Below are 18,263 nucleotides of genomic sequence, written 5' to 3'. Positions count from 1 at the left end.
TCTTTTTCGGCTCGAGCCAATTCACAGGGAAGGCATATCCGCCACCCTGCGCTCTTTGCGTGCATATGTTACAGCTCGTCGCATTGTGTTCCCAGGGATCTAGTGTTGTCGAGCTTAAATGAGGGCTGTTCGCTGATTGCTGGCGCAACTTCGTGAACGAACAGCTACAGATATGGCGCAAATTTACTCGGTCCACCCCGATATTTCCTACAGGGCCTTTAGGGCTTACACAACGTCACTTATACGTTTTGCAGTCAATTTAATTACAATTAATATAATAGTACATGCATTTTGAAGTCCTGAAGATGGCAATTAAAAGCTGGTATAGTATCCCCGTGCGCGACGTACGGCGTGCATCCGTTTCTCCATACTTAGTATAATCTTTACGATATACTGGTCGGGAATCGCCTTCCACGCCGCGACTAAGTAAGTCTTGAAATATGCGATATCGAGCTGGTTTTGCTTAAGGTCCCATAAGTTAGGATATATCCTACGTAAATTACGTTTTAAAGCAACCCGTATATATTCGATTAGGTTAAGGTCGGGGCTATAAGGTGGCTAGTCTTCGAATATACAGATTCCACTTTTTATAAACCAATCCCATATCTCTTTAGATGTATATATTAGCGCGTTATCTTGTTAAAAAACGTACTAATCTTTATACTTAGGTAAAAGGCCTTTTATTAAAGTATTAATATAGCTTAACGAAGTATAACCACGTCGGGTTTGACTAGGACGTAGTGGTCGAGGGTTACGTTCTATTATTATTAATGGACTTCGACATACTACCTACTCCCTTTCCACCTTTTCTATCTAAAGAGCACCCTATACCATAATTATAATACTTGCTTTAACGTGGTTCTTAAGATTAACAAATTCTTTATTATATTTCTCGCTCGGAAATCGAAAAACCCACGCGGTTAGGCTGTTAGTTAAGTTCTAGCAAGAAGACTTATCGGAGTATACCATCTATTCGAATTGGTTATACATAGCGCCAACGAGGGTCTAACTTTACCACGATACGTACGGTTAACACTTCGTTTAAATGAGTTAAACCCCACTTGCTAAAGTTTATACGGCCTTTCGCATCCTTACTTGTCAAAGGGATTCGTTTCTAGGCCCTCTATTTACCGAATTTGTACTCTTGGATGACTCGCTTGACCGTACGCTTAGAATCGGGCCATGGCATAGCTTTAAGGACTGCTAGCCATGGCAAATGTCGGTTCCTTTTACAAACAGCGTACATTTACCTCTTCTAACGCTTGGTAAAGCCTATCCTGCCTTTTCCCGGACGTTTTTCGAAAGAGCCGTGGTCTTATAGCTGTTTTACCCAGCGTTGTATACTGGATCGCCCGGTCTTGAATCTTCGCGCGACGCGATGTTGGGATTGACCACCATAATACAATCCCAACGCGAAGGCTTTCTTCTTCGGGGAGAAGTCCTGACCTTTCTCATGACCTTCTAGCAATATCCCCAGAATTTTGTCTAATTCAGAGTCCATTTTGGTGGTTGTACAGCGGAATGAAAAGGAAGGGTTGATTGCGCACTATGCGTGGAACGCGAAAAGTCGCGTGGCTGGACCGAGTACATTTGCGCCCCCACTGTACTGCACCGCAAAAGGCATCCATCGACTAGCATTCCAACTGTAGGGAGTTGGGGCGCCGCAAAAAGTGGCGAACTTTCGGGTGCTAACTCCAGTGCCTCAGCAATCAAAATCCTATGTAACTTTATGAACTCTGAAATAAAAGCCTAAGCAGCTGCCATCTTGTGCCAATGGTTGTGTAGTGTCGGATCGCCATATCGCCACAACGCCATAACGCTATATCGCCATATTTGGTAGAAATCACTTGTTGTATCACGCGAATTCGCCAATCATCATACCCCCTGCTAAAACCCACGTGTCAGCGGCCTTAACAGGTACCGAAGCCGATATCTGCACGTTACGCATTGCCCCTGCGTTCAATTCAGGCTTTCCCCGCCCCCAACGCTCTTATCAAGAAACTGGCAGTTCTGGCAATCCTGTCAATCCTCTCCAAAGTATCTTGGCCTGCCAGCGCAATGAGCGCGCCGATAATGTTGAAATTCTGTTTGCGAAACTTAACATGAACTCGCTCACCATCCTGGAAACAGCGGGCACACTGTCAAACCTGCTGAGGGCGCTTGGCAAGACACTTTTGAACGTGGCAGAGCTGCGACGGCAATGGGGAGACGATGATCTAACGGTCTTGGCACTGGAAAATCAGCTGCTGACGTTAAGGGGAGCTATGAGCCAGACCAACGTCTGGATTGAGCAATCTTTATCATCGCAGCTCGGGCTACCCAACATGCATCACCAGCTGGTGCTCGGCCTGGACCGATGTATCGCTTGTTGCCGGTTGCTCATCATAAAGGTCGATGCTGACATGCTCCAGCTCCAGCAGACGACTACAGGACATAAACCGGGCTTCTCCAGATTATTCCCTAAGATGAGAAACTTGAGGACAAGAAACCTGAAAAAGCTGCAGCTCATGATTCAGCAGCAGACGTCGGCGCTGACACTTTTACTCACGGCCTGCAATACGTAAGCTTTCCACAAACCAGTTAGCACCCCCTCGCAAGCTCATGGCGATGGGACCGATAGTGCCTGTGAAACCAATGTCCTTGTTTATGAGCATGGGACTCGGCTAACTCAGTTCCTCATCAAGTGCTGCAATTTCACAACAAGAGGCGCTACTGGCAACACCACAAACACGACGCGTCTTGGAGGCTATGGAGGACAACACATCGTCATTGTTCATGCACAGGGACACGGACTCACTCGTCATGTCATCATCGTCATCGTCAGCTTCCTCATCTGGCTCATCCTTTGGCGGCGCATCCAGGCGACTGTTGAAATTCGATTTCGACCAGCAGCTCTTCGTGTCGCAGGTTTACCAGCAGTGGTCCCGTAGTTTTCTGAGAAGGCAGTCGCGGGAAGAAGATACGGAGCGGAAAGCTCTGAACACCGCCACGCCCTACGTGAACACAGAGGACAAGTTTTCAGCAGATGGTTACCAGGTCGAGACCAGGGAAAAGTTCTTCATACTGCCACCGATCATAACAAATGACAAGCTTGTTGCTTACGACACCAGCGAGATACCCGTCGAAACGAAAGAAAAATTTACAGTGGACCCGACTGATGTGATCGAGAAGATTCCTGTAGAAGGAAAATGGATGACCCCAGTCGAGACCAAGGAGAAATTCATCGTCAGCCCGACCGACGGAAGCCTGTACTCCGCCACAGCCAATGACTCACTTTCAGTGTCTAGCCCGAGTACTCTAAGCTGGACGCGCAGCAATGACTCGTCAAGTAAGAGCATATGGAGACGTCGGCGTTTTACGACCGAAATGAACGAGGATAGAACCCTTCGTACACGATCTCGTGCTATTGATAACGTATTGAAGCAAGAGCAGAGACGCAAGAAACCGTACGAGTCCAAGGTCCTGCTCTTTGGGTCCCAGTCGAGGTCTCAGCTAATGACAGCTGCACACATGAAAGACAAGAAGACGCACACGGCTCAGGAACTAGATGACTACAGAGATGTGATTTTGAGAAACCTGAAAGAGTGCGCGCTGGTACTCGTTGAGCAGATGCGCGACGCTCAGCTGCGCTCGGAATCACAATATCTGTGGGGTTACGTGGACGCAATAGAGACCTATCACAGCAACAGCGATTCGAAACCCCATTGGGCAGCGGAAGAGCTGGACAAGAGATTCGTGGAGGGTCTACGGACGATACTGAAGGATCCACTTGTCCAGGACCTGATACGACAGTGTTATCCCGGACGCATTGGGGTTTGGCCTGGACCTGGCAAATAGTAAGTATTATCCTGGCCCCTTGAGGACGGGAAGTATGAGGTGACAATCTGAGAGTCTGGGAATCTAAGACGATAAGGGAATAGCTGCTCTACAGAAATGCGCAGATCTAGGCTGACACGGTTGCTACAGTTATTTTGACTCTTTATCACGTATATCAGCAGCCGAATATGTGCCGACAGACCTAGACATCCTCCGCCTGACAACTTTCCACTCCGACACACGAGGTACTCCTACAGTCGAAGTGTTGGATCAAAATCTCGCCATGGCACTCGTGGACGTGGGCGGACTGACCGGGAAGACCCGAAAATGGATGCACCAGTTTGAGGCTGCCCAACTCATCGTCTTCGTCGTCGACCTCGAAGAGTGTCACGAAGCAGGACAGATGATCGAAACCATGCAGGAGGCAAAAAACTTGGTAGAATCGCCTTGGTTTTCGGACACGAACATCATGATTCTCCTTGACGTGCGTATGGCCGACGAGGCCGCTGGGACAATCAGCGGCAACCTTGTGAGAACGGCATTATCCATGTTGGGGAAATTTCAAGAGCTTCAGCCTGATCGCCTATCTGTGTCATTATGTTCCATACAGACCGATGGAGGAAAGGTGATTGGGATGATTCTGTCTGCGATACGGGAGCTAATCTTGAGGAAAACAATACAAGACGGAATCATGGCATTCTAAAAAAGAGAAAAAGAAGAAAAGGCCAACACGTGATTCGACCCTGCAACCGACACATGTCGCCAGATCTCATGAACTGGAGGTCTGGACTTTGCACTTCCAGTTCTCGCCTCGCCGGCTCTGCAATGTTTGAAATACGCGCCCGGGAGCCATGGCCTCTCCAAGGGGTTTTCAGTCCGATATCGAAGAGTCCTGATGTATCGCAGTATTTCTACATCACTCACATATCTTTCGTCAGAGGATATAAGCTCAAAATACTAGGAATCATTCGGGGCGAATACGGGTGTACCTGTAAGCGCTTTGACTCGGCATGTAAGCATTTCGGCTCTCAATTCCTGTTGGAGCACATGGAGTTGAGCTTCGTTATGGACGGTGTCGAACTAAGTGAAGCTGGCCTGCTTCCCGAACTGAGAGAAAGACCCTCGGCACACCATCCCGCACGAGAAGCGGCCACCATCGTTGCAAGAGGATACAAACGAAAGGAGATCTCACGGGTCGAAAGAGGAAGCCTTACGGCCTGCCGACAACACCTAAACAGTGGCTGGCGAGGTGGTGTAAGGATCAAGGCCCTGTCCGTGTGCCTCTGCAGATGTCCCCCGTCCTGGACCATTAGTATGACCATGGGTTTCGCAGACATCCTATCATTCGGCGCATGGATGGTGTTTCCAGACTTTGATCGAAAATGGCAAGGAGGAAATCTAGTCTGTGAGCACGGAACGATCTGGCCGCATGAGATTGACTGCTCATCTTGATTGAAAAAAAGTAAGTCTTGGGGACATGATGGGTTGATGTCCAACCACTAACTTTTTATATAGAAGCCATGGCACGGGACCATCTCTGGAGGCATGCCACCCTTTCGAAAGCTCTGAGTAGATTGTAGCATCGTCGTTCGGCGCCCTTATTCTGGATGGGAAGAACGGGAAGGACGGATTTACAGTGGCCCATCATGCTGTTGCGCACACGACATGTATTGGAGATGTGGTCAAGGATTGGACGTCGGACAGATGGGCCAGCGTGTTGAATTCTACGTTGAGGAGAGGGCTTGTATTCAGTAGCTGTAAGAGTATTTCGGACTTTGGCAGCCTGATGCGCATGATACAGGGAGGGGAGTACTGGGGCGCTGAACTCAATGAACGCACTGTAAGCATTCACTCCATGCACGATGCGTCCGGTGGGCGAGGCAGTTTTATTGAAGACTGCCAAAGCAATGAAAGCTTGAGCTTGAATTGTAGACTCAGCCGGCACTGCGCCAGTGCATCGACACTGTACGCTTTCGTCTGGCTTAAAATAAGTTGACTCACCACAAAAATCAATTGTGCTCAGCGGACCTGGCCGAGCAGATCGGCCCAGCGCTATAAGCCTGTTCCTGACGCCTGACCATTAGTGGCATAGTCTGCTGTAAGGGTGGTCAGAGATTCTTCCCGAGGCGTGCATCCCCCACAGCTTGCCTAGCTAACACGCCAGAACTCTGCAATCAATTGTCATTGTCAATCTGCCACTCCCGAGACTAGACCACCGCCAGACTCGCCAGAAAGTCCCGCTGTCGGTGACCATCATGATCATCATGGTCAGGATGACACCCTGAACAGCATTTCGCGAAAAGCCGTGTCTAATAAATCACAAAATCACGACCGCCAAAGACATCCCCCGAATAGCCTCCCCGCAAATGGCTACGCGGACCTTATGCTAAAGCCCGGGGCGCGGGCCTCAATAAACAAGCAATCGAACCGAAACGCGAGCATTTGAGCAGGAGAGGAGATGCGCAGGAGTGGTTCGGTCGAGGAGTTTATGGAAGACTAGAATCATGCTGAACATCTTCTTTTTGCTGCTGCTCGGTCTGCCCAAGAAGGTATGGAATTAAACGCGCGAGGACATGGACGGCGGCGTACACTTTGCACAACAACTCCACTGGAGTAGAGGGTGGCCTTGGCTCCTGACAGCAAGCTTGCCATAAAACGGTTCTCAGAGAAGAACTCTGGCAAGCTTTGTCAAACAGCTTGAGTCCCCGAGAACTCGTTGACCTCGCAGGGCGATCAGGGTAAATTGTTGTGCAGGCAGACTGTATGTGCTTCCGTAGACCAACTTCTCATCTCTTATTTAGTGGTCTCTGCAGCGTGCCGTACGGTGTTGAAAACAAATGATCCCAAATGCGACCACGGATTGCCAAGCTGACCACAAATTACCATGCGACCAGTAACCATGCCACCGGTAGTACCCATGCAGAACCATGTGGCCGTCCCGAGGCGTAGGTTAACCTAGATTATTATTACAAGGGACTGGCGTTGCCTTAGCGTCGGGTGAGCGCGCACTCTGAGACTCCTCCAAACTTTGGGGAAATCAAGCTCAGTTTTTGTTATCGTCGGTCTTTCGTCAGTCCGCAAACCCTGGTGGAAATGTTGCTTGGGTTGTCTCTCGACGTCGCATTTCCTTTGTTCAAGATCGAACGCAGGACCACCAGGACAGCAGGACAGCAGGATCATATAACGTGCGCCCGTTTCGCCCTCTAGAGGCGCTTCCCCCGGAGAAGTAATGGTGGAATCCGAGCGCAATGACGTATCTCCCTTGTTGCTTCTCTCGGAGTATCTCGACGCCGATCCACGCCCTTCATTCATATCGCATCTCTCCGATTCGAAGACCGACTTGACGCTCGACTACGCCAACCTGGCGTTGCGAAATCATGCCTCCGTAAACAAGCGCGTAACAGATGGCCACAGACAGAAACACCCCGTACCTGCAGAAATCCTCGCCCGGCTGGCCGGCGATGGAAATGGAGATAGTGATGAAGATCTCTGGCCGCCTGTTGGCAATTCGACCTTGTATAGTGGAATGCGATGGTCCCCGATTGTTGTTGGAAGCCGATGGGTCGTAATGACTGTTCTCGACGAGGTCGAACTCCTCGATACTCTGCCACCAATCGAAGCCATGGGCGACCCGTCCAAAACGACCGAGCAAACAAGTCGGATCGGTCCAGACAAGCACACATCGCTAGGGTCTGTCCGACCTCACGGCCACCTTGGTGATATCGAGTACTTGAAATGGGTTCGCCGACACGACTGGGCATCAACCTCGTGTGGCCCAATCGAGACATGGACTGATGATCTTCGACAAGCGTATCAGCTAGCACTTGCATCACCCGACCCTACCTGTCTGTTGTGGGGCAGTGACTATACTATGCTCTACAACAAACCCTACTCGATCATGATCGAGGGCAGACATCCGAAAGCCCTAGGACGCCCAATGGTCGAGAACTGGCCAGAGGTCTTCCCGGTCTATAAAAAGCTCTTTTGGATTACCAGGCAGACGGGTCAGCCAATTCAGCACGAAAATATCTCGCGAATTTGGGCGCGCGGTGGGTATCCAGAACAGATCTACGCCAATCTGACCTTCCTGCCGATCCTCGACAAGAACGAATCAGTGGCGGGGTTGTGGGTGTACGTTCATGAGACCACTCGCCAAGTCATTCTGGAGAAGAGAATCATGAACTTGGCAGACATGAGCAACCGTTTGGCGCATTCGACAGCTCTATCGGACATATGGACATCACTGATGGCTGTACTTGACGAGTGTAAAGATGACATCTATTTCGCAGCTGCATATGAGGTAAAGCTCTCAGTTGGCACATCAGCATCAGCACGGTTGAACCTTGAGATCACACATGGCATGGCCGACAGGCTAGGAAGCCACCCCGAGCTAGATGCAGCAATCCACAGAACCATGACAACTGGCGTAACCACCCTGTTGTCGATGACAGATGGCAGCTTGTCCGAAGCCTTGCGCGCCTACCTCCAAGAACACGGCGTCCGAGGACCCTGTCGAGAGGTTGTCATCCAGGCATTGAGATGCAACCTCGATGGTGCTGTAGTGGCCGTGCTGATCACTGGCATCAACCCCATGAGAAAGTTCAACGAAGATCTCCAGTCGTTCATTCAGCTCTTGGCAAGGCAGCTCGAAAGCTCCATCACAAACATCATGAACATGGCCAAGGAAAAGGCTCGTCTCGAACATGAATTTGCCACCAAGATGAACAAGAGATTCTGGCACTTCAGCGAGAAGGCACCGATAGGAATTTACACATACGACCGAGAGGGGATCATGACGTATTACAACAAAGCATTTGAGGATCTCACGGGCGTGTCACAAGAAGCCATAGCACGACCGATGGGATGGACAGATGTGGTTCATCCCGATTGTTTGGATCGCGTTATTTCTGTTTGGGAGAAGGTTGTCAATGACGACAGCGACTGCCCACCAAGCTTTGATGTTCAGTTCAAGAGACCGTGGGCACCTCGTGGGAGGCACGAGTCACTAGACCGAACCTGGTGTTTAGCCACTTCCTACCCCGAGATATCAGAGGAAGGAGAGGTGACCGGCGTCATCGGGTGCGTGGTAGACGTATCATCTCTGAAATGGGCCGAGAGCATTCAGTCTGAAAGGTTATCCGAGGCATTGGAGATCAGGCGGCAGCAAGAGAACTTTTTCGACGTTACATCACATGAACTAAGTAAGTATCGATGGGTTTCATTTTATCGACTGTCGATCGCCGAAGCTGATGATGTTGCAGGAAATCCCCTCAGTGCAATTATTCACAGTGCCTGCGAGCTTGTGGATCAGCTGACCAAACTCAGCACTCGCCCTCTGGTATCCCTTGAGGCCACCTCTCAAATAGACTATCTTATAGAGATGGCAACAACCATCATCTACTGCGGCAACCATCAGAAGCGAATACTTGACGATGTACTTACGCTGTCTAAGCTGGACTCGAACCTTTTACAAATCTTCCCCATCAGCACAAACCCCGCGAAATTGGTCACCGAGGTGGTCGCAATATTCTCCTCGGAACTCCGCACGTCCGAAATCGACCTCGAGGTCCATCTGGGAGACGATTATCGGCGGTTAGGCGTCGAGACAGTATTGCTGGATCCGCACCGCATCACCCAGGTGATGGTGAATCTACTGTCCAACGCAATCAAATTCCTCAAGAGCGAGTCGCAGCGGCACATCCGGCTTAGTGTGGACGCGTCTCTCGTCGGACAGGAGCAAGATCCTCATGTGCGCTATGTCCCCTCAAGGACGGGTTATTGCGACCCCACCAACAACGCCGAATGGGGAGCGGGCGAGCCTCTATATGTGTCCTTTTCCGTACAGGATACGGGGCCGGGCATGACGCAACAGGAAGCTAGCCGACTGTTCAAACAGTTCTCACAGGCGTCGCCCCGCACGCACGCCAAATATGGCGGTTCTGGCCTTGGCCTGTTCATCTCGCGGGAGCTCACAGAGATGCATGGGGGCCGAATCGGGCTCTCGACGGAACAGGGTCACGGCAGCATTTTCAGTTTCCACGTCAAAACGCGCCGCGACGTTTCCTGCCAAACGAGCGAAATCCCGATACTTGACAAGATGTCGCTCCCTCCCATCCAACACCTGAAGGTCGCGACCCCACCACTAGAATCACATGGGCAGCTCGAGATCATCACCATTCATGAGCAACTCGAGCAGCTCGCGAAGGCGGACCCGCTGTTGCCGCCCCCATCTTTGATTTTGGAGAGGGTTGTCAAGAAATTGCTCATCGTCGAGGACAATCTCATTAACCAAAGACTCTTGGAAAAACTTTTCATCAAACATGGTTACGAGGTGGCCGTGGCGAATGATGGGGAAGAAGCATTAGCTATAATCATGGGCTCTGCGTGGAATTGTTCCCTTGCTCGACCCGCCCAGCCACGATTTGATTTGGTATTGTCTGACATCGAGATGCCCATCATGGACGGCAAGACGTGCGTCCGCCGCATACGACAGCTTCAGCAGGAAGGCATGCTACATGCGCACATCCCGGTCCTCGCCGTGACTGGCAACGCACAAATGGAGAAAGTCAAGGAGGCACAGGAGTGTGGGTTTGATGCTGTCGTCACCAAACCTTATGTTATCAGTGAACTCCTCAAGGTTGTACACGAACACTCTTCTCACGTTTGGAATGCAGGGTGAAGATGCTACAATGCGGACATTCAGAATAGAGGTCGAAACCTCAACCCCACACCAAAGCGGCATCACTGTTGTTCGGTGGTGCAAGAACGGTGCAGGAACTTGATGTGTTCTAGACAACTTTCTCAGAATACGGGTTACTTGACTCTACCCCCGAGTCTGTCCCCGTCTGTCCACGAGTCTGTCCCCGAGTTTTATGCCTGGCAATCGTCTGCTTCGGTTTGCTCCCACATCGAGTCATCATATAGTTACATACAAGATGAGCCGCAATTGCTACCGCTCTTCACCGCCCAATGCTAACCGCATGAGCTGTAACACCCAATACATTCTTCGAGCGTCTTTGCTACTAGAGTTCGTCACGAAGTTGCAATTACAGCTTTCTCCAATATAGCATGTTTGTTCAGTTGCTTGTGATCAGGATCAAGCACGCAACGTAACGTATAATCATATATACACCGGCTATTATGAAAGATCGGACTATAATAGTCATGCCGTGATGGTGCGAAGAGCATTGCTGAAATCGATATCATAGAATAGCAATTCTTAGGCGGCTAAGCTAATCATGACTACTTGAGCGATTTGACGATAGCCATTGCCTTGAGGCTGAAACGTATATTTTCGGAATGAGTGTTGGGAGGCGCAAAATATGACATGGCAGGCTCCACATATATTTCACTCAGCTTCACTCGTCACGTACTCTACGCGACGAGTTAAAAATGTAAGCGGCTTTCATGAGTGGTCCGAATCTGGGAAGTGCTGCCTCCTCGTGGCGACTGTATATTTTGGAGTGCTCCACTATCCTTGGTGATCTTATTAAGGTGGAGTCTGGTTGGAGAAGTGTGGTCGCCATTACAGCGTCTGCTATCTCGATAATCTCAACTTCGGATACTGTTATTAAGGATGAACATTTACGAGAAGCATCTAAAGGCGATCGTCTGATCATTCTAATACTGTCCGACTTCCTTCTTCAAATGTTCGATACTGAATTCTTTTGTGATAACTTTCCATGCTGACTTGATGTTTTGCCGTCCATTCCCTTACTAGAGTATCCTACACGCCATGATTTAGAGCAGTACCGACCTCGGCACCACCGTCCATGTAATGGTCAATATCGATGCAACGCTCGATGTGGCCATCTCCACCTCCTTGCCAGCCAGACATGAGCGTCCCTGCCAGAAGAACAGATAGTGCTTCTTGCCTATATCATGCATATCATGATACAATGGGCGATAGGCTTGCTGGTTGCAAACACTCTGTGTGCTAGCAATGAAGAACCTACTGTCAGAAAGGTTTGGCACAAGCGCTGGACCCAGTAGTTGCTAAGCCGTACCCAAATAAGCTGCCGTTAGATACGTCTGTAGGCCAGCGAGGAACGAGCAATACTGGGCGTCTGTTCTGAAACCGTTTTGACTGGTTTAGGGACTTTCATTTTCGGCCTCCGGACCTAATGGATTTGGGCCCCCTTGAGCCACTTTACCCACCTTTATGCGAAAATAATATCTGTGTGTAAACCAAATTGAAAACAGACCGAAACCTCCTGTGCTGGTCGCAGGTATTGCCCTGGGTCTATTTTCGACCCGGTTCTCTATTGATGTAAAGGTCTCATAGGACAGGATGGATTCGGGCGAGTCTTTTTTTCCTTTGAATGGATCGAAGGTGCCGTTACTAATAATACATATACTTGTGCCTCGTGGGCTACGTTACGTGCCGTCTCGTGCGCGTAAGTTCTTCTGCTTACATTAGGTTGCATAATTTGTAGTACTTGTGTTGTCTCTGCGCAGTAATATTACGCATTAACCACGACATTTTCATTGCTCCCTCTCCTTCTCGTATGGCTCGTAGCTGTGCCTGATCTCGCTTTTGAGTCACTCCGTTAATTACTCTAGGTCGGATAGGGCGGGCTATATTGTAGGCGGCTGGGGACAATCAGATGATAGCGCACGTGGTCCCACCTTGAAGCTTGCAATGACGTACAGAATGGTCTTATCGAACAAGCTTCGGGCAGTTTACAGTGTCCACAATACTTTAAAAGTGACACTGCAAGCATGCCAATTATGTGTAAAACACGTCCAGCGAATCGTCTAGAGTCTTAATTAATTCTTTCTCGTAAACATTACCCGGAAAGAGTGATGCGCAGCCCCAGATGTTGATGAGCATTATTGCCAAGAGGCAATCACAGTCAGTATGCAATTTTAGGAGAATTGCGCAAAGATTTCCTGGCGGCTTAGTTCTTGATCAACACACTAAACATAAATCGTCACCATAGGTATGATCTATTCCTGAGAGTAAACCTCAATGACTATCAGATATCTTATCTCCTGTGATTTTCTCTAAACTCACTCGTGAGAAGATGCGGGTGATTTTCAGGCTCCCTATGGACTATATATTTTACATCCATCCCTCCCATAGCTTCCACAAAGATTTGGTTTCTATGTTCTGATTCGAATCACTTTCTTCACATATATTTGGTGGCCTGTTGCCATGATGCCCACTGCGACGCACTGGTGATGTATTGTGACTGGTCGGTGACCCATAATTTCTATTCTCGATATTGGGCTCACTTTGTTTGGCGAGGGTGATTGAACAAATGATGGTCTTCGTAATGCAGGCTGAGACTTTGCCTTGAGTCTGTCACTGTTTCGAGCTGTGCGCTGACCCCGGTCTAAGGAGTGGTTTCGATTTGAGGAACCGACATTAGGCCCTGAGCTCCGCCCATCGTGGTCTGTTCTCGTGTCCAAAGAGGGATCCTCAGATGGCGTTTCGTCTTTATCACGCTTCTTCCTTGCGAATGTTTTCATAAGCTCGAGGCCATTCGTTAAGGTAGAAAAGCTGGATAGAGGCGCAGTACTGGCTCGTCGGGAAGTTCTAATATTATCATCTGTATGTGGGGTCACGATAGATCCACGCCTGTGATGATCATCCGTCTCTGATCTATGAGGCACTCGAAAACGTCTGTTAGGGCTACTTGGGTGATTTTGCTCAGGGCTCTGTTGCGGGATTTCGTGCAATGTTCTCGAAGGCTCCGGTCGCTGGGTGCGACTTGCGACTCGGGGCATCTTCAAACCTTCGTGATGGTCAACGCCAGGACAACCGCCTCAGACACGAGAACGTGCTCATTATTCTCCACCTCTACTCTGTGTATGGAGGGGTAGAGGCACTGGGAAACACCTCCAATCTCGTCTCTGTGAATTGGTCTCCATTTGGCGATGTCCTGAAGTTTGGTCGAGTCATCGGGAATCTCTCCTCGCACAAGGTCTCGGTGTTTGGGTGTACAAAACTTATATTCGTACGAAGAGCATATTATTTTTTGGTGTAAGCTCAATGCCGGTTCGAAGATATTCATCTCAAGTGTTTTTGGATGCGGCTCCACAACTTTATCTTTGTTCCATAGTAACATGAGAATATGGTCTTCAAAATATTCAAATTATGTTTGCTTTTCGTCTTCTTGGAATTGCCGAAAACCGTTCGTTCTTGTTGAGGCTGTGATAGTGTCCGACCTCCATTAATTGGCTATATATATATGGTCTGTGGATTTGTTAGCTACGGCATCCAGTAGTTTCTGCGAATGTGGTCAAACGTACCGTCATCTCCGTCCACACTGTCCACACTTTTCATGGCGGACAAAATCTCATTGAATGCTTCAATGATAACAGGTGACACTCCAACGGGGTATTCCTTGCTGAAAATGGCCTTTTCCAGGTATGCCCAAATGCCGCGTCAGAAGACTATATATATGCATGTTTCAAGACTGCCAAGCCACTGCATCCACGGTGAGTTCTCCCCACGGCCGTTCCAGTATGTATACCAACGTTCTTAAGGGTCGAAACAAGTTTTTGATCATCTTCGTCACTAAGCTGAAATGCCTCGGTGAAAACCTGTCTGTAATCTTTTGAGATTCCTTTCTGATGTTGGTTGATTCTCTTAGCCCATCGTTGGATGGCGCGCTGGAGATTCTCAATTCCAGTTTTATTTCTGTCTCCATGATTTAGTCCTCTGTGCCTCGAAGCATCATGATAGTAGCCATTGCAGTATACTATTGTTGCTTCGAAACGCTGTCCGCATCCATGTCGGGCACTTCGACATCTGAAACTTCGTAGTCCATGGCTGATCGATGAGTGGCCGCGGCGAATTTCTAGATATCAAGACAAATACAAGGAGAAAATTGAAGCCGCAATTAGTATTGAAGACAGCTAGAGTACAGATAAGGCCATTGTCCTCTCTTTTTATTAGGCTCTTCAAAGGGCTATGTCGCTTTCTATGACAACAGCCATAGTGCTTAACGAAAAGGCGAGGCAAAAGGAGACTAGGCTTGTGGCTAATGGATACAGGAGAATAAAAGTAATCAGCAACATCCTAATAACCATGGATTTGAAGTTTAAATTGGTCGGGTAGGACTTGCAAATGACGTGTTCAAACTTTTCGAACTAAATGTAATGATAACAACGCAGTGTAGCATTTCAATCAGCCGTAATAGGTAGGCATGGTTCCCGCATCGTCCTTGGCTCTCAACTGCATAAAAGAGGGTGTCGGCTGGTAAAACCGGCCCGATCTTATTGGGCAGTCATCGCCTTGTCAAGCCTTGAATACTAAGTGGGCTCTTATCTACGGACTCACCGAAAACACTCAGTGACCGGTCAGAGTATTTACCAACGCCAATTTGGGGGCTGAGAGCCTCACACTTCTATATGGGACGAAGAGGAAGAGGATGGCCAAAGGAACGACAGATAAAAGATCTTGCCCAGCCAGAAATTCCAAGCTGCTTCATCGTGTTAGAATAGTAACTCTCGGTTGCGTCACACACTGGAAGAACTGCATTGTCAAATTTATTTCAATGGCGACAAGTTTGCCCAACCAACGAAGCGGCTTGAGAAAAGGCCGATTGAAGATTGTTGTAGCAATCGATTTTGGTATGATAGCAAGAATGTGACGAAAAATACTTAGAAGAGGCTTAGGGCTGATGTTACCGTTGTTGCAGGAACAACCTATTCAGGAATCGCTTATGCCAACACGGACGAGGTAAGCGGTGGCCCATGTCGAAAATGTTATATACTTATCATCCTTTGGAATATTAGCCCGACAAGCTCAACGTTGTAAATCATTGGGGGATAGGAGCTTGTACAGCAGATAAAGCCCCGACGTGAGTTACTTTTACAAAGTCCTATGTTCCATATAATTTTGTTCGCACGGGTCCTGTTATATGATAACGGTGGATCGACCGGTAATTTAAAATAGGGGTTTCAGGCAGAAAAGGAGGCAAAGAAAGGCGTTAAGCTCCATGAGTGGTTTAAGCTGGGTCTCTGCCCCGAGTATGAGAAACGTCGCGCCACAGCATCCGAGCTCATCAGAAAGTACCGCAGCTCCACCGCTCTTCCAACATTGAATACAATAAGCAATTATGAGCAACTTGTCGTGGACTACCTCAAGAGCCTCAAGGGCCATTTAGATGAACAACTCGCATCGGTCTACAAGCTTGTGAAATAACTCCCCAGGGAGCACATCATCACCGTCCCGGCAATATGGGACCACAAGGAACAGGACAGGACTTGTGAATGTGCAGAGCAATCTGGGATGGGGAAAGGATCCCGGCTACATATCATCTCCGAACCCGAAGCCGCCGCCATTTGGCGTTGGACACAATACCTACGCTAGGGCTGAAGATAGGTGATACATTCATCATCTGCGACGCAGGAGGAGGGTAAGCCTTGACCAAGTATCATTCTACAGTGCATGTCACTTACTTATGTCTCATATTACAATACTGTGGACCTCGCATCCTACTCAGTCGAGTATTTGAATCCTGTGATCATGCTGGCTGGTGCTGCAAAGGACTCAGGTGAGCTGTGCGGCAGTAGTTATCTGAGCAGGGCTTTTTCGAAATACCTTCAAGACAGGATGGCAAATTGCCGTGGTGGATGGGATCAAAAATGGCTTCGCTTTGCCCTAAGCAATTTCGAAGAGACCATCAAGGTTAGATTTACAGGAGAGGACCATGAGGAATACCCTATCTTCATGCCTACATTGAAAGAAAGCAAGTCGCATGGGATCATCAATGGCTCATTGATCCTAGGGTCAAAGAGCTAAGAGAACGTATTTTGGTATGGTCATCAGAAAATCCAAAAGCTTGTCAAGGATCAAGTCAATAATACTCCGAAGCCTGCCAACGTAATTGCTGGATGAAATTCATTTTGAAAATGTCGTGAGGTCGTCATTTCTTCTTCAGAAAAAGTTTTGATATGCCTACAGAGGCCGCCGTTAATACCTATGATTATGAGCACTATCATACCACCCACAGGACACAGACATATCAAGACCATATATTCTTAAGAGATTCACACATTACGTGCGGATAATTTCACACCATTACGGGTTGCAATGGACTCTACAGGTGCAATTAAAGCTGTGAAAATTTTCTGACTGAGACGATGGCTGCAGGACTTTATCTTGTGCCAGCAGCAATCCCTTGATAGTTGACGGATAAGAGCTTGCACTCCGGCTCCCCATTATATGAACAGTAAGATACCGAGTATTAATATAATGAATAGTGAGACGCTATGCGGCACAGGAATTCATGTTGAGACGATGACTATTGATTCTTAGAGCCAGGCTTCATTGTAAGTCCTCTCAACAAGAATCTAAATAGCAACCGCAAGGTGAACCTGTTGGCAAAAGGATTTGTGACAGCCATAGATCATAGTCGGTTTATAAATGAGCATAGTGTGAAATTCAGCGTCTGGCACCACTTTACAAAACACCATAAAGAACCATCGGCCAAGGTAATACGGCAATTCCTCTCCAATCCTCCAGCGTCTGATCAATCAAAAGGCGAACAGACCACGTATTCATTCAGACTCATGAAAGATCTCATAACGGCAGCAGCCGCTCTTTGATCATAGTTCATAGTCATGTTGAGTCTCTGTAAGTTTTAATTTGCCCTTTGTCTCAGTGAGAGCAGGCCGACCAACATTTCTTGCTGAAACTAGCGGGCTAGGCTTATATATTAAGAACTAATTTATTTTCTCAATTGGAACGGAACATGACGACAGGAGCAGTTGCTCTGCTATATTCACATAGCAATGCCACCCAACCCAGTGCCGCATACATAGATGACGACAGTGAGCTCAAAGAGATTTGAGGGTCGCAGTCGCTTTGCAACTATGGTTCATCGAGACATCGTAGGGCTAGCGTTTGTGAGATGCGAGTTCCGAGTTCTCGGACTGGGCCTGGGGCTATGACGACTAGATACGTCTGGATATCTGCAATGTTATTTGAAGTTGTTTGGTTCATTACGGAAGGGGGGTTCAAGGGGTGTGTTGTAACACACAAAAATACGCGGTTGACTTGGGTTAATCTGACTATCAAGCTGACAGAGTTGCATGAGTAGGAATCTTGTGTAGTATGTGACACATGTTCCGATCCAAGCAATGCCTCGGTGCAGCACCATAGCTGACAAAAGTGCTGATGAAGTCTGCGCCATCCTTTGCAGTCTAAGCAAAGGTGCTCAAAGAGAGGGTTTAAGGTAGGATGAAGTTATGAGGAGTATATTCGTTGATCACTTGGTGAGTATCAGTAGGTAGCTATGTGTGCGGTAGCACACTTCTTATATAGATGGTAGGTGACTGAGGCCCTATTTCAACGAGACGTCACTTATTCGAATAGGTTCGATCATGAACGTTCATCACTGCCGAGACCATTCCCAGGGTCTATTACTTCCTAGCCTCGACAACACCACAGCGGTTCAAAGTTTGCGGCATGGTAGCATCAGAAATTTCTA

The 18,263-nt window shown here is 48.4% G+C and overlaps 6 protein-coding genes across 6 annotated transcripts; 3 read left to right on the top strand and 3 right to left on the bottom strand.

The window, feature by feature from the left end:
- Positions 1 to 309: 309 nt before the first annotated feature.
- On the bottom strand, positions 310 to 1,114 carry BKA67DRAFT_677476 (uncharacterized protein; the record flags this gene model as incomplete). Its single annotated transcript, XM_046108824.1, has 3 exons — positions 310 to 789; positions 832 to 891; positions 1,028 to 1,114. Coding segments are annotated over 3 exons (285 nt in total), but the record flags the coding sequence as incomplete, so codon positions are not given.
- Positions 1,056 to 1,541, bottom strand: BKA67DRAFT_566612 (uncharacterized protein). Its single transcript, XM_046102904.1, has one exon. It carries the CDS (start codon positions 1,499 to 1,501, stop codon positions 1,316 to 1,318), a length of 186 nt encoding a protein of 61 aa, XP_045959188.1. The 5' UTR covers positions 1,502 to 1,541; the 3' UTR covers positions 1,056 to 1,315.
- Positions 1,542 to 1,728: 187 nt separating this feature from the next.
- On the top strand, positions 1,729 to 4,682 carry BKA67DRAFT_291633 (G-protein alpha subunit-domain-containing protein). Its single transcript, XM_046096017.1, has 3 exons — positions 1,729 to 2,560; positions 2,685 to 3,836; positions 3,967 to 4,682. Exons 1-3 carry the CDS (start codon positions 2,103 to 2,105, stop codon positions 4,517 to 4,519), a joined length of 2,163 nt encoding a protein of 720 aa, XP_045959187.1. The 5' UTR covers positions 1,729 to 2,102; the 3' UTR covers positions 4,520 to 4,682.
- Positions 4,683 to 7,438: 2,756 nt separating this feature from the next.
- On the top strand, positions 7,439 to 10,495 carry BKA67DRAFT_516759 (uncharacterized protein; the record flags this gene model as incomplete). Its single annotated transcript, XM_046097847.1, has 2 exons — positions 7,439 to 9,017; positions 9,078 to 10,495. The coding sequence occupies 2 exons, from the start codon at positions 7,439 to 7,441 to the stop codon at positions 10,493 to 10,495; spliced, it is 2,997 nt and encodes a 998-aa protein (XP_045959186.1).
- Positions 10,496 to 12,921: 2,426 nt separating this feature from the next.
- On the bottom strand, positions 12,922 to 13,752 carry BKA67DRAFT_646553 (uncharacterized protein; the record flags this gene model as incomplete). Its single annotated transcript, XM_046105912.1, has 1 exon — positions 12,922 to 13,752. The coding sequence occupies exon 1, from the start codon at positions 13,546 to 13,548 to the stop codon at positions 12,922 to 12,924; it is 627 nt and encodes a 208-aa protein (XP_045959185.1). The 5' UTR covers positions 13,549 to 13,752.
- Positions 13,753 to 15,197: 1,445 nt separating this feature from the next.
- BKA67DRAFT_536205 (uncharacterized protein) lies at positions 15,198 to 15,973 on the top strand (the record flags this gene model as incomplete). The annotated part of the gene is made up of 3 exons (XM_046100123.1): positions 15,198 to 15,399; positions 15,468 to 15,508; positions 15,725 to 15,973. 3 exons carry the CDS (start codon positions 15,198 to 15,200, stop codon positions 15,971 to 15,973), a joined length of 492 nt encoding a protein of 163 aa, XP_045959184.1.
- Positions 15,974 to 18,263: the final 2,290 nt, after the last annotated feature.

Source organism: Truncatella angustata (assembly GCF_020726525.1).
Source record: "Truncatella angustata strain MPI-SDFR-AT-0073 chromosome Unknown BKA67scaffold_4, whole genome shotgun sequence".
Classification (NCBI taxonomy): Eukaryota; Fungi; Ascomycota; class Sordariomycetes; order Amphisphaeriales; family Sporocadaceae; genus Truncatella; species Truncatella angustata.
The sequence above is the reverse complement of the archived record's forward strand: the minus strand, read 5'-3'. Positions and strand labels throughout refer to the sequence as shown.

Coding starts and splice junctions, on each gene's coding strand:
- BKA67DRAFT_291633 (XM_046096017.1), top strand. CDS start 2,103: ATGAACTCGCTCACCATCCTGGAAACAGCGGGCACACTGTCAAACCTG. Junction 2,561..2,684: donor TTACTCACGGCCTGCAATAC/GTAAGCTTTCCA, acceptor TTCCTCATCAAG/TGCTGCAATTTCACAACAAG. Junction 3,837..3,966: donor TGGCCTGGACCTGGCAAATA/GTAAGTATTATC, acceptor CGGTTGCTACAG/TTATTTTGACTCTTTATCAC.
- BKA67DRAFT_566612 (XM_046102904.1), bottom strand. CDS start 1,501: ATGGACTCTGAATTAGACAAAATTCTGGGGATATTGCTAGAAGGTCAT.